The 14,139-nt window shown below is 43.0% G+C and overlaps 1 protein-coding gene across 17 annotated transcripts in view; it reads left to right on the top strand.

Moving 5' to 3' along the window:
* epb41a (erythrocyte membrane protein band 4.1a) overlaps positions 1–14,139 on the top strand; it is a 118,602-nt gene that overhangs the window by 50,613 nt on the left and 53,850 nt on the right. For 9 of the 17 annotated variants that reach the window (XM_034202188.1, XM_034202186.1, XM_034202192.1 and 6 more), the window contains exons 8-14: positions 879–966; positions 2,624–2,776; positions 2,886–2,983; positions 9,618–9,802; positions 10,456–10,697; positions 11,712–11,786; positions 12,956–13,003. In XM_034202188.1, the coding sequence (XP_034058079.1) occupies positions 879–966; positions 2,624–2,776; positions 2,886–2,983; positions 9,618–9,802; positions 10,456–10,697; positions 11,712–11,786; positions 12,956–13,003 (889 nt within the window). The remainder of the gene's footprint in view (positions 1–878; positions 967–2,623; positions 2,777–2,885; positions 2,984–9,617; positions 9,803–10,455; positions 10,698–11,711; positions 11,787–12,955; positions 13,004–14,139) is intronic. The other 8 variants (XM_034202196.1, XM_034202182.1, XM_034202185.1 and 5 more) reach the window with 4 other exon arrangements.

Genomic DNA, 14,139 nt, shown 5'->3' with positions numbered 1-14,139 from the left:
GACGTCATCATTTGATTCCAAAAGTGGGTCTGGACTCGCGCCCATAGAGGCTGTTTACCAGTATAATGGCTCCCCCCAAAGTATCATTTATGGGTGGCTCCCCCCAAAGTATAATTTATGGATTTTTAAGTTTTTTTTACTCACTGAGCACTCATTGCCACCAATGCAAATGCAAATGAGTGCTCACTGAGTAAAAAAAAACAAAAACCACACAAATTATACTTTGGGGGGAGCCATTATACTTTGGGGGCCCCCCAAAGTATTAACATGCTGTGGGAATCACTGATGTTATAACTGTTTTTAAAAGCCAATACAAATAAATCAAACTAAACTAGAATAAGACGGGTATGAATACATGGATGAAAGTGCAGTGTAAGCAGCAAAAAAGAAACGTCTTCGAAAGTACATTTTAATTTAAAGGCAACTAGTAAATATATCTGTAATATAATGTAAATGTGGTACAGTACCTCAACACATTTTAATACAAGTTAAGTTGTGTCTACTTGTTATAGAAATATGTACAAAATGACATCACATTTAAAAATGTATTTCACTTCTGACTAGACACTGAACAGAACTAACTGCATCTAATAATGAATGTATTATGTATAAAGTGGACATTGGAGGACACTGGAGGGTTGCCGGTTAAGGTCCTGGAAGGCACCAAGTACGGAGCATATACTGGTACTTAGAGGGTTAAATGCAGAGTCTACAGTGCCTTTCACATGTGTGATGATTTAACAATGATTCAATTGAGTCTGAGCTTCTCCGGTTGATTAGTTAGACCTGTTTAAGATAACGGGAATGTCAATGTGAATTAAACAAATCAGAGCCAATATTGATATCGCAGTAACTAAAGCTGTTGTGGTGTTGGGCAGGTCAATGAGTCCGGCCCAGGCAGACCTGATGTTCCTGGAGAATGCCAAAAAGCTGTCCATGTATGGAGTGGACCTCCACCAGGCCAAGGTGAGTCCTAGCCCCACCTGCTGCTCTTAATCCTGAATAAATGCCTAGTTGTAAGTTATCTTTGTATTCCATGGCAACTTTAGATTTAAGTTTCCTTCATAGATCAAATAAAACACTTAATCTGGGTGTGACTGTGATTCAGCCTCCCAATGCTCCGTGAAAACAAAGGGCTTAAAACAGAGAACATAATGTGTTTGCAGCTTCGTCTTTTAGTATTTGTAATGCCGTGCATCAGAGAAGCATGCACGCCTGGCCCAAACAGCAGGAAGACATGTGACTTGTGAGGTTTTACAGCTGAAATCAGGTCAATCTGTTTACGTCAGAGCAGGGATTTAACCACACACAGGGAGGACTCTAACTGGGACGATACTGCCCCTCTGTGAGCCATGCTGAGCATCACAACACAACCACTGGAGGTACAAGAAGTGTTCATTATCATTAGTACATTAGAGTACATTAGATTACATTAGACATGCCTTATTCATCCCACATTTGGAAATTATTTTGTCACAGCATTAGGAAGTTAACAGATATTACACGAGTTAAAAATATGGAGAACATTTTGAAAATACAAATAGAATAAAATAAAAGATACACATAAAAAGTAATCGTATACATATCAAAAGTAGGACAGATTTCAATAGAGTATCTAAACAATAAACAACATTTTTGTTTAAATTTGAATACATTTGAATACTAATTAAGCCCACAGTGGCTTTCTTTCTTTTTACAGGTTTTTTTGGATCTCTGATCTCTAAATCCACAGTGAAAACTAAACATACACACAGTTTAAATGGCAAAAGGTAGGACAATGTTACACACACAATAGCATGCACAGCATGTGAGATAACTTTAAGCAAAGTTAATAACAGTAAAATAAAAAACATTACCTTAATGCTGGATGCTGCAAAGAGGGAAGTCTTCTTGTGACCAGCAGACACTTTTACCAGAGCAAAGGTGTTGAGACGTGAGCTTGTGAATTAAAAAACGTCAATCTCAGAAGCTCCTGTCTCCAGTTTCTTTACCAAAGTGATCCATAATATATAAAATTATTAGCTTTAGGGGACACAACAATATGAGGACAGCAGAGAGTCTACACATCTTCTGTCACAGACTGAAACTCCACCTGTTTTCACTGCAGCTTGGCTAATAAAAAGGTATATACTATATACAATTATTTGTGTACTGAGAGCTAATTTCCTTCGCAGGATTCTTCCTTGTTTGAGTTTCTATCTTCAAAGTTGAATACACATCTTGTTTTTGATAAAAGGCCTGCTAAAAGAAAAGTGATTTAATGTGTCTGTCCAATTATTTGGTTTGTACCAGAGTTGGATGGACAGCTTTAACAGCCCTATTGCACAGAACCAAATAGGCAACGCAACACAGTGTCTTTGAACTGAATCAAACTAGTCAGGTGTGATCGTATTCTAAAATCACATTTACTATCACAAAATAAGGTGGTTGTTCTGCTTTGCTTTTATACTACAAACACGTTAAAACATTCTCGAAACTGGGGCTGGATCAACTACACAACCATTGGGATTCAGCCTCAAAGGGGGGGGGGGGGGGGGGGGGGGGGCTTTGAGGCTGAATCCCAATGGTTGTGTAGTCGCTTTGCTGAAAGAGTCTAACTGAACCCTCCCTGTGCCTCTTGCAGGATCAGGATGGGGTTGACATCATGCTGGGGGTCTGCTCCAGTGGTCTGATGGTCTACAAAGACAAGCTGAGGATCAACCGGTTCCCCTGGCCCAAAGTCCTCAAGGTGTCCTACAAACGCAGCAGCTTCTTCATAAAAATTAGACCATCCGAGGTACACAGCGTTATCACATCAATACATATTCAAAACATCTGCAGCTCATCCATGAGTACTCACATCTGATTTGATGAGTCATCTTCTAAGCATGTTTGTGTTCCAACAGGTGGAGCAGTATGAGAGTGCGATTGGCTTCAAACTGCCCACTTACAAGGCAGCCAAGAAGCTGTGGAAAGTGTGTGTGGAACATCACACTTTCTTCAGGTAGGGGACTGGGTTCTGAAAGTTTTTTCTCATGGCTGTCCAGTGTTTCAGGGGTTAACTGTGGAAATTGGGTAAGGCAGAACATATTTCAGGTTCAGGTTATATATTTGAACCGTAGGTAGGTTTGTTTTGCAGGTAAAAGAAAAGGGATCCATTATGACACATTCCAAAACAACATACATTCCAAAACAACACAGACAACAAGACACATCTCGAATAAACTATCTCCTGCTCTGTCACATCTGAAAACATTTAAAAACCACTAGTATAAACATGAGCAATCCAGAAAGTTAATGAATACATAAATACATAGTCATTGTGACCATAGCAACTGTGTGATGGCTGCTGGAACAAAGCTATTTTTTAAAACGCTAAATCCTACACTTTGGGACTACTAACCTCCGGCCTGAAGGAAGAAGCTTGAATTCTGTGTTTAGAGGGGGGGGGTCATCATTTAACATAGAGCTGGATAACCGCTGTAACGGCCTGAAGTTCAGGGTCTCCAGGTTTCGCTGTGGCTCACCTAGTCCTAGAACAATTTATGATCTGAGGCCCCGGCCACACAAGGACGAAAACGGCTAAACGCATAGGATTAACGCAAACGCAATCGCAAAAAAGCTTCCGTCCGCACGCAATATTCACCGGATAGTGTCTGTCCACACGAGACAGCTCCGTTTAGCTCCAACCGCTGGAGAAGCTGCAGTACATATGCCGAGCCTGTACGTGGCGCTGTAACATCCTCCACAAAAGCAGCGAAGAAGCATGGTTGTCATTGTGGCGTTATTGTATATGTGTGTGTGTTAGCCAATAGGAGCGAAGCCTTACGGGAACGGTTGATTGACGTCATAGACAGAGCACATGTTATGGTAACGGAGCATGTGAGCTAGGTGTGTGCTAGTATGTGGGCTACCAATAAAGAGACACGTAATTGTGACAGTTGAACTCACGTGTATTATTGAATAACACGACATGGTGTCAGAAGTCCTGTCGACAGTACGTGGAGTGTGACCGGGAAAAAGTATTGTTTGGAGCCAATTGACGGTGAAAAGGGAAGAAAGAGGACATGGCAGACGAGAATGCTAACGGAGATGCAGCGCGACCCGCGGCAGGACCGAGTGCTACGTTTAGCATCCAGCCACCGGAGCCTTTCGACTTTTCAAGACTGCAGGAATGGGCCAAATGGATACGGCGGTTCGAGAGATTTCGCCTGGCAAGTAGTCTGAACAGTAGCTCAGAAGAGAATCAAGTCAACACATTGATATACTGCATGGGAGATGAAGCAGATGATATTTTACGTGGATTGACTCTCACAGCGGCTCAGAGAGACACTTACCAAGGTGTGCGGGATGGCTTTCAAGGCTTCTTCGTTGTCAAGAAAAATGTCATATATGAGCGGGCAAAGTTTAATATGCGCAGACAGGGAGAAGGTGAACCAGTGGACTCATTCGTCATAGCTCTATATGCACTAGCGGAGCATTGTAGCGACGGAGTGCTACATGATGAACTCATTCGAGACAGGCTTGTTGTCGGATTGACGGATAAGCGGCTGTCTGAACGGATGAAACTGGACTCAGACCTTACCTTGGGAAAAGCTATTACCATGGCTCGGCAGAGTGAAGAGGTGAAATGGCAACAATCTTCTCTGCGAGGTGACGATAGAACTGAGGCATGTGACGCTAAATTAGTGGACAGAATGTTTAAGAGCAGTGGCAAATATGCTAAAAACAAAGCTCAATCTGCTAATAGCTACCAAGCCAAGCCACAATACAACAAGGGTAATGATGCAAAGTGTTATAACTGTGGTTGTTCTCCTTCACATGTAAAGACTGAGTGTCCAGCCAAGGATGTAAAATGCCATGCATGTGGGAAAATGGGACATTATATGCGCGTGTGTAAAACAGCTAAAAGCGTGCATGAGATTAATGAAGAAGAGGAAAGCTTGTTCTTAGGCAGCATTGAGGCCGACAATGATCCGTGGATGGCAGACATTGACATTAACAACAAAAGGGTGCAGTTCAAAATTGACACTGGGGCTGATGTTACAGTCATTCCTCACTCCGTGTTTAAGGAGGTCGATAAGCACAAAGCTCCACCAGCTCTTCAAAAGCCAAGGAAGCCACTTTGGGGTCCAGGGAAAAATCCTTTAGACGTAGTGGGCTTTGCTAGTATGCTGCTGAAGAAAGGAGAGAGAGAACTTATGGAGGATGTGTATGTCATTCGACGCTTGCAAACAGCATTGCTCGGGAGGCCTGCCAGTGTAGCGCTGAAGCTAGTGGCATGACTAGACAACGTCACTATGGACACGCTAAAGACTAATTACCCAACAGTATGCAGCGGTCTTGGAGAGGTGCGGCAGCCATATGCCATTAAGCTGAAACCAGGGGCCCAACCGTTTTCTCTGAAGACGCCTAGAAGGATTCCACTGCCACTGATGGACAAAGTCAAAGAGGAACTGTCTCGCATGGAAGACCTGGGGGTGATCAGCAGAGTTGAGGAGCCTACAGATTGGTGCGCTGGCATGGTGGTGGTGCCTAAAAAGACAGGGGCTGTTCGCATATGTGTGGATCTAACTAAACTGAACGAGTCTGTGTGTCGAGAAAAATACATTCTACCTTCAGTGGAAGAAACACTGGGAAAGCTGGCTGGAGCCAAAATATTCAGCAAGTTGGATGCAAACATGGGGTTTTGGCAAATACCTCTAACAAAAGGCTCAGCCTTACAACGTTCATCACACCCTTTGGCCGATACCACTTCAATCGGCTACCTTTCGGCATAGCCTCAGCCCCTGAGCATTTCCAAAACAGGATGACAACTGAGGTAACTGAGGGACTAGAGGGGGTCGTCTGTCACATGGACGATGTACTGGTGTGGGGCCAAACACAGGAGGAGCACGGCGCTCGTCTGTATGCTGTGCTGGAGAAGATCCAAAAGGCAGGAATCACCTTGAATGTGGAAAAGTGTGACATATCCAAACAGGAGGTGACATACCTGGGCCATGTGATCGCTGCTAGCGGCATTAGACCAGACCCGAGCAAGACAGAGGCGGTAAGGAAAATGGAAGAGCCGAAAAATGTGAGCGAGCTGAGGAGCTTTCTAGGCATGGTCAACCAGCTGGGGAAGTTCATACCGCAGCTAGCAGAGCGAGACAAGCCACTTCAAGACCTGCTCTCCAAAAAGAACTGCTGGCTGTGGGGCATCGATCAGGCCAGAGCCTTCCAAGATCTGAAAGACTCTCTGATATCTCCACCAGTGCTAGCCATGTATGACACAAACAGAGAAACCAAGGTCTCAGCTGATGCATCATCATACGGCTTGGGGAGTGTGCTTCTGCAGAAATGGGAAGAGGATTGGAGGCCGGTAGCCTATATGTCACGTTCTCTCACACAGACGGAGCAGAGATACGCACAGGTAGAAAAGGAAGCTTTAGGCTTAACCTGGGCTTGTGAAAGGTTTCGCAACTTTCTCATCGGCAGACACTTTGAGCTGGAAACGGATCATAAACCTCTACTGAGTCTCCTAGGGTCTCAGGCATTGGATGCGCTTCCCCCACGGATTCAACGTTTCCGGATGCGCCTGATGCGTTATTCCTACTCAATCACACATGTGCCAGGGAAAAGCCTGTGGACGGCTGATACACTGTCACGTGCACCTGTGAAAAGAGACTCCACACCAGATGAAAAAGAGTTCCTCGAGAGCACGAATATCTATGTGGACATGATTATCGATGGTTTGCCAGCAAGCACGGCTTACCTGGAAGAGCTAAAAGAGCAGTTGGCAAAGGACAGTGTGTGCGGAAGAATGATGCAGCTGTGTGAAGAGAAATGGCCAGCACACAGCAACAGCGAACCAGCCATAAAGTTATACTGGACGGAACAAGCGTTCATAACTGTAAAGGACGGACTACTGTTAAAGGGGGACAGACTCGTCATCCCCGCAACAATGAGAAATGATGTGCTCGCCAGACTACATGAAGGTCACCAAGGAGTGGTGAAGTGTAGGGAGCGTGCCCGACAGTCTGTATGGTGGCCAGGGCTAAGTCAGCAACTGAATGAGTTGGTTCTCAACTGCCGGACATGCAGCAAGGAGAGACAGAACACAATACCCAGGCCGACCATGGCAGAAACTGGGTGCCGACTTGTTTATGCTGGGAAGCAAGTCATATCTGCTGGTAGTGGATTATGCATCAAGGTATGTGGAAATGGCTTTGCTGACACCCACAAAATCAACAGATGTAATCCACCATCTCAAATCCATCTTTGCACGACATGGTAGCCCTGAGACGCTGGTCACAGACAACGGGCCGCAGTTCTCGGGAAGGGCATTTGAAGAGTTTGCAGAGTCGTATGCATTTAAACACATCACCAGCAGCCCGAAATATCCACAGAGCAACGGTGTGGCAGAACGGGCTGTGAAGACTGTAAAGAGTCTCCTTAAGAAAGCAGCAGACCCATATCTGGCTCTGCTGGCTTACAGAACCACCCCACTACAAAACGGGTATAGCCCTGCGCAACTTCTCATGGGGAGGAGGCTTCGCACGACGGTGCCAACATTACCAGCGCTGCTGGATCCTGCTCTTCCCGACAGCGAGGCTGTAGTTCTGCGAGAAAGAGAGAGGAGAATAAAGGATGCACAGCGGTACAACCTGCGTCATCGAGTGAGAAGTCTCGAGAGGCTTGCACCGGGAAAAGAGGTTTGGGTCACGGATCAGAAGGCGAGTGGAACAGTTATGAGAAGTCACAACACGCCGCGCTCCTACATTCTTGAGGGACCTCATGGGACAGTCCGGCGAAATCGCCATCATCTCATCCCCATGTACTCCTCGTCAGAGCAGAGCGGCAGGGATGCAGCTGAGCAGCATTCAGGAGGTGGTCCAGAGCCGCATATTGCAGAACCTCCGGAGCCCGGTGCTCAAGATCTGCCACCTACCCCGAGAACCAGGTCTGGGAGAGCCGTGGTGAGACCGGCTAGGTTGGACTTGTAAACAAACCAGAAGCCTAAGAGATATTATAGAGAGTTTTATAAGAGAGTAAAAAAAACTGGTTATTATTAATGTTGTGCATTAATGTTGTGTAATACACAAAATATCATAGGGTTACATTTAGTTCATGAAGGTCTGGAGTTAACTGTTATTTTATATCTGGTTCAGATAGGAACAGACCTTCCACCCTACAGAGGCAGAATAATCCTCTAAGGTCTGTGGAGTCAATGGCAGTCTACCCATTGATTCATAAAAAGGGAGATGTGGTGTTATTGTATATGTGTGTGTGTTAGCTAATAGGAGTGAAGCCTTTACGGGCACGGTTGATTGACATCATAGGCAGAGCACATGTTATGGTAACAGAGCATGTGAGCTAGGTGTGTGCTAGCATGTGGGCTACCAATAAAGAGACACGTAATTGTGACAGTTGAACTCACGTGTATTATTGAATAACACGACAGTCATGGTTGCCCATCTGTTTATTCTCCGTGGTGGGGGCCGAGGGAACCGGACAGTTTTTCGCTAGTCAACGTGTATTAAAGTTGAAATCTTCCGGACAAAATTATAAAAGTGCCGGTCAAAGGTCTTCTTTGTTATTTATTGAGCTTTAAAACAAATGAATAACGAATCTATATAATATAATAATAAAATACACGGAGCCTCTCTTTTTCCTCCCTCTCTTCTGACAGCGTCAGTGTCTGTCTCATGCAGCAGCTGATCCAGTAATGAGTGACCCGGCCGACAGTAAAAATAAACATATTTATAACTAGTTTAGGTAGTTTGAGAGGTAATTAAAATAGCTAAGGGCGATGATCTGACTTGAAGTGTGTGTTTTTCTCCGTTCACCGCCGCATCACAGCGGGAGGAGCTGCAGGTGAGCAGAGCTGCGTGTCTCTGTCCTGTCAGATTAGACTTCACTCGCGTTTAGGTCCATATCGAGAGAAAGATAAATAATCTGAATTCAGTGTGCAGTTTACTTTGACGCGGGGGTGAGCAGCAGAGGTGGGGAGAGGCGGGACTATTGCCTTATCATTATCAGAAAATGATCGTATAGGGCGTACACACGGAGCCGTTGGACCCCCCAGAGCGTTGCGTATGCCGTTCTATCTACCTTGGGACCCGTTATCGTTATCGTAGTCGTTTAGTGCCGTATTCTGTCGTCCTAGTGTGGCCGAACGGTCTATATGACAATAAACAGTAACGCAAACGACCGAGTTTCTGCTTGTTAAGGACAGGTGACCAAACGATGACAATAGGCGCTTTCACACCGGAGTACTTTTCCCAGTATAGTTCCGATATAGTTCCGAAAATGTGCATTCACAACAAAAAAATCCAGAACTAGAATTTAGTTAATGGAAGAAAAAGGTTCCCATCTCTGATTTCATCAGAACTAAAGAGTTCTGATGAACTAAGTACGGCAAAGTACTTGGTGTGAAAGCGCCTATTAGAGAAAAAGACAGAATTTACTCAATAAAAGCACGATAAAACATGATTATCATGGTTTAAAATAGGAGAGTTTCCTAAGACAGAACAAACACTGGTGCCCCTTTTGCACACGGCTCCAATTGTATCAATAATTGTCCTGAGGTATTTGTATGGTTGCATTCATTCCAAAGTCAGATTAGAGGATGATTATGTGATGTTGGTGGTGTGCAGGCTGACCTCCTCGGAGATGGTCACCACGCCCAGGAAGTTCCTGGCGTTAGGCTCCAAGTTCCGGTACAGCGGGCGCACGCAGGCCCAGACCCGCCAGGCCAGCTCCCTGATCGACAGACCGGCCCCCATGTTCCAGCGCTCCTCCAGCAAGAGGAACTCACGCAGCCTGGACGGAGGTACCCTGTGTGAGTGTGTGTGTCTGTTGGTCCCAGGTGGCCAGTTGGTATAACCTACAGTATTTCAATGTTGGTTTACTGATATATACTGTGATATATATACAAAGACCCTGTGTCCATGGCATCTTTTTCATTTTTTTTTCCGGATTCTATTACATTACATATTACATGACCTTTAATTTATATTAGCTGACGTTTTTATCCAAAGCGACTTACAATATGGGCAGAAACCATAGCGATTTGAACTCCAAACAACAAGGAAAGTGCAGATAAATTAACTTCAAGCAAGTAAGTCATAAGTCATACCGTAGTAAGTGCTGGTGAATTAGTTACAAGGCCTATGACAACAATATCTTGACAATGTATCACAACTTTTATAATGGAGGATATTTTGGCTATTTGATATTTGTTTGACATTGCTCTCGTACCTCCCTTATCATTAAACCCGACAGAAAGGTTCTTGCACTCACACTTATGAAGAAGAAATGGACTTCAAACACCAAAGTCCTCAGCATCAGAGAATTGCGTTCATAAATCCACAGGCATGATAAAATGGGCCAAACATAAGTGATGGGCAGAGTTAACGTTTTTTTCGTCATATTTGCAGAGCATAATTGATCTTCTGTTAAAGTGACCGCATTGTCTCACTCCCTCCTGTCCAGCCATGGCCTCCACTCCCGACAATAAGTCCTCTCGCCCGGTCAGCGCCCCCGTCATGGCCCCGGTGTCTCCGGGGGACGCCACTTCCTCTCCGATGCTGCCCCCCCTGCTGCGCTCCGACCACCGTGACGGCTCTACACCTAAAGGCCACCGCTCCGCACACAGGAAGGCGGAGGGGAAGGGGGAGAGTCAGCATGCGGAGCACACCAAGAGCCACAGACCAGAGTCCACTCCAGAGATCAAGGTAGCTCACACACTCCTCTACATCACAACAAGGGCAGGTTACACGGTGACAATATACTTAGAAACCATGGAAGAGGCCACAAGGAAGGCTTATTAATAAAGAGATATAGATTGTTGTCAAAGTAAATATTATGTCATCAGAACAGGGCTGCATAATCTGGCAAAAATAATATTAAGACGCATTATATATATATATTGCCATTGTTATACAACTTTATAACGATATTAGAGGGAATAACCTTTTTTGAATATATCAAAATGATCAATGAGGATCTGTACCAAACCAGGATTTCTTCAGAGCCAGGGAATTTTCTTAAGCTGCCCAATAATTAATATTGAGTGGTATTTTTACATATTGTGTTTACTGTGATTAAGATTTTGCACTTTGCACATTGCGATTTCGATACAATTTAAATTGCGCAGCCATAGATGAAAATATATAATTTTCTTTCTATACGTATGAGTGTCAAGTCAGAAGTAATGGACCCTGAACAGAAGCCTGCGTCATCAGAAAATATATTCCTTGTCTCTTAAGTCAGATAAAGTAACTGCATGGGAGCTACAGTTTCCGCAGCTCCTTGAGTTACAGAGAGGCTTACAGGAGGCTAGCTCTGAAGCTTGGTTAGCAAGTATTCTCCCTGTGTTAGCTTTAAAGTATGTTTTTTTGGGTTCTAATCCGTCCACTGCATGTATCCTCTCTTAGTAAGTACAAGCTAGTGGCCAAACTAACACAACTAATTTTGAAATAATTCTTCATTGCTAAAGAATGTTGAACTGTCACTTTAAGTGTTCATATGGAGCATATATACACTGTTGTGTATGATGTGTTTTGATAGTTAGACGACAGAAGTGCGGCTAACTGTGGCAACATAATGTAGCTGTCAGTGTAACACAAAGTGCATCCACCAAAGCTTTAAAGTTTCTTTTTTCTTTTATGTAAACAGATGTGTGTAATGTTTTAGCCCTGGTTGTACTTGGACTTGGTGTTGATGTGTGAGCTTTGTCTGTGCACCAGACATTCTCCAGGAGAGAGTGGAGGCACTCCCCCTCTGTGACCAACGCCAATGGGGACAGAGAGAAAAAGAGCCAGGTTTGTTTGCCTGAAGCATGCTCGCACTGAACCAGTTGGAACATAATCTAAACAGACATGTATTCACAAAACATCTTGCACTATGACTTGAAGAGTAAGAAAGGATGAAATAAGAAAGTTACTAAGTTATTCATGATATGTCCAATAAATGATCATATAGCTGTTTCTATTTAAATCGAATGCAGAAAGAATCAAGACTTCATTTAATAAGCCAGTCCCCCTGTTTTCTGCATCTGTTTTAATGCAAACTCAACACTTCTTCCATGCTGAGAAAGTCAGTATAATGTACTGTACATTTTCATAGCTGTAATTCAATCAATACAACAGTTGTTGTATACTAATTTCTCAGTAATTATCTCCAGTTGCTGTTATTTTTGCTGTTTTTTGATCAGTTATGGAACACAACAGTTACTAAAAAGAAATGTCACAATAAAAGTTCCAGTGGCACAAACTAAATATTTTGTCCCTTTCTTAGATAGAGTCAGCAATTTTGATATCACTACGATTAATATAATGTATATCACAATATCAGTATATATTTTGGTGATACTGGAGCTAAATGACATTTATGTTAAGTAATGGAAACATGTAATATTGCCTAAAATCTCACCTGATCGTTGATAAGCAATATTGTTTACAATGTCCTAAATGGTAGCTACCATATTATAAGCAGTGTGGTAAAACCTTTGATGGCTGACCAAATTATGCTGACTTATGTTTACATGATATTACCCAGTCCTATTTCATAGAAATCTTTTAAAGTGACATTTTTGCAGTAAGTAGGTAGGTTAGTTTTACTGACAGTAGCTCAACACTGATCAATATCAAGTTACTCAAATGAAAGTAAATGAAAACAGTATACTTCCTTAAAATATGTAATGCTAGAGTGATGTGAAATTAGCCTCTATGCTGAATTCACCAGGAGATATATTTGAATAGCTTATGTTTTTCTTTAAGAACTTTATTTGTTCATGTTATGTTAGCCACCTAGCCGGCATTTATTATATTGTATTTTACTGCAGAATTGATGGTGCACAACTTGAATTTTATTGCATGATCATCAGTTTTTGACTAAAACAGTCAATTATTTTGCGAAGTCTTTCATACTTCCAAACCTGTATTTTTACTGAACAATACCTGAACTTATGTGTCTTCCCTCGGTGGAGCAGCACTCTCCTAAGGACAAAGCAAAGACGGAGGTGGTGCGAGTGAGGAAGGTTAGCATGTCGCTGGTTCTGCCGACTCACCATCGCATCCCTTTATCACTGATACATGCTTTTGTTTCCGACAGTGCTGCTTTCCACTGCAGAGCGCTGTAATCCTTTGATTGCTTTATGATTTCCGCTGCTTGTCTTTCTGTGAAGGCTTGTTCATGTCCAATCAGCTCTACAAAAACTGGGAATAAGGAGAAATCAATCCATTGTGCAAAATATCATTTGGGGACTGTCACTCCATGCAGCACAACAAAACAAGCCTTTTTCCTGTACACAACGTGCTTTCTCCTTCTCCAGAAGCAAACATGTCGCTATGATGTTTAAAAATAGCTTTGTAAGAGGGAGGACAGGTTTAGTTGTTACTTATCTCTGTTTAAGAAAAGCCTTTTCTGCTGAGTCATGCAATCCAGGATTTTGCATCCATTTTTTTTTGCGATGATTGTGAACAAAGTTGGGAACAGGTTCCCTCTTTTCAAAGTCATTTTTTCCTTTAAATGTATTTTTGGCTAGATGCCTGAAGTAAGGTTGTGATTAACAAAAGTTTTCACGTTTTTGTTTTACGACATTAAATACATCAGTAAATATCTCACTTTGTGCGGTTGCTCTAACAAATGACTAAATGAGACCACTAAACGTCATCATAAAACCTTAGCCGCCTTTAGCTTAGCGGTGGGGATGTGAAGTCATGTGACCGTGATTTAGTTCCTTTATAGCCTGATGTTAGCTTTACACTTCTAGCGATAGCATTTACGCTTCAAATATCATAAAGTAGTGTTAATATGTGAAGATTATCCTGCTGATCAAAACGTGATGGTATTGTAAACGTGTGTTTGCCACAGAGCTTACTTTCTGGAATATTTCAAAATCCAATTGAAAAATCCCACTGGCTTTTTGTCGAAGGGAAACCTCAGAGGTATCTTACAGGTCATTCTACAAAGATACGTCATCACTGTGACACTCTAGTGGACTATGAACATGACTCCAAGTGAATGCTAATGTTGCTCTGTTACTGCTGGATGTGTAAATATTAAACTGTTGAAATGATTCAGTTTACCAGCTCTCAAGGTGAGACTATGCTGATTTTAAATATGCCAGTAATGTCAATCGTGCACATATATGGAAATGTAAAAATAGTGAGA

Source organism: Gymnodraco acuticeps, unplaced genomic scaffold (assembly GCF_902827175.1).
Source record: "Gymnodraco acuticeps unplaced genomic scaffold, fGymAcu1.1, whole genome shotgun sequence".
Taxonomy (NCBI): domain Eukaryota; kingdom Metazoa; phylum Chordata; class Actinopteri; order Perciformes; family Bathydraconidae; genus Gymnodraco; species Gymnodraco acuticeps.
Note: the sequence above shows the minus strand (reverse complement) of the source record. Positions and strands in the feature narration are given on the sequence as shown.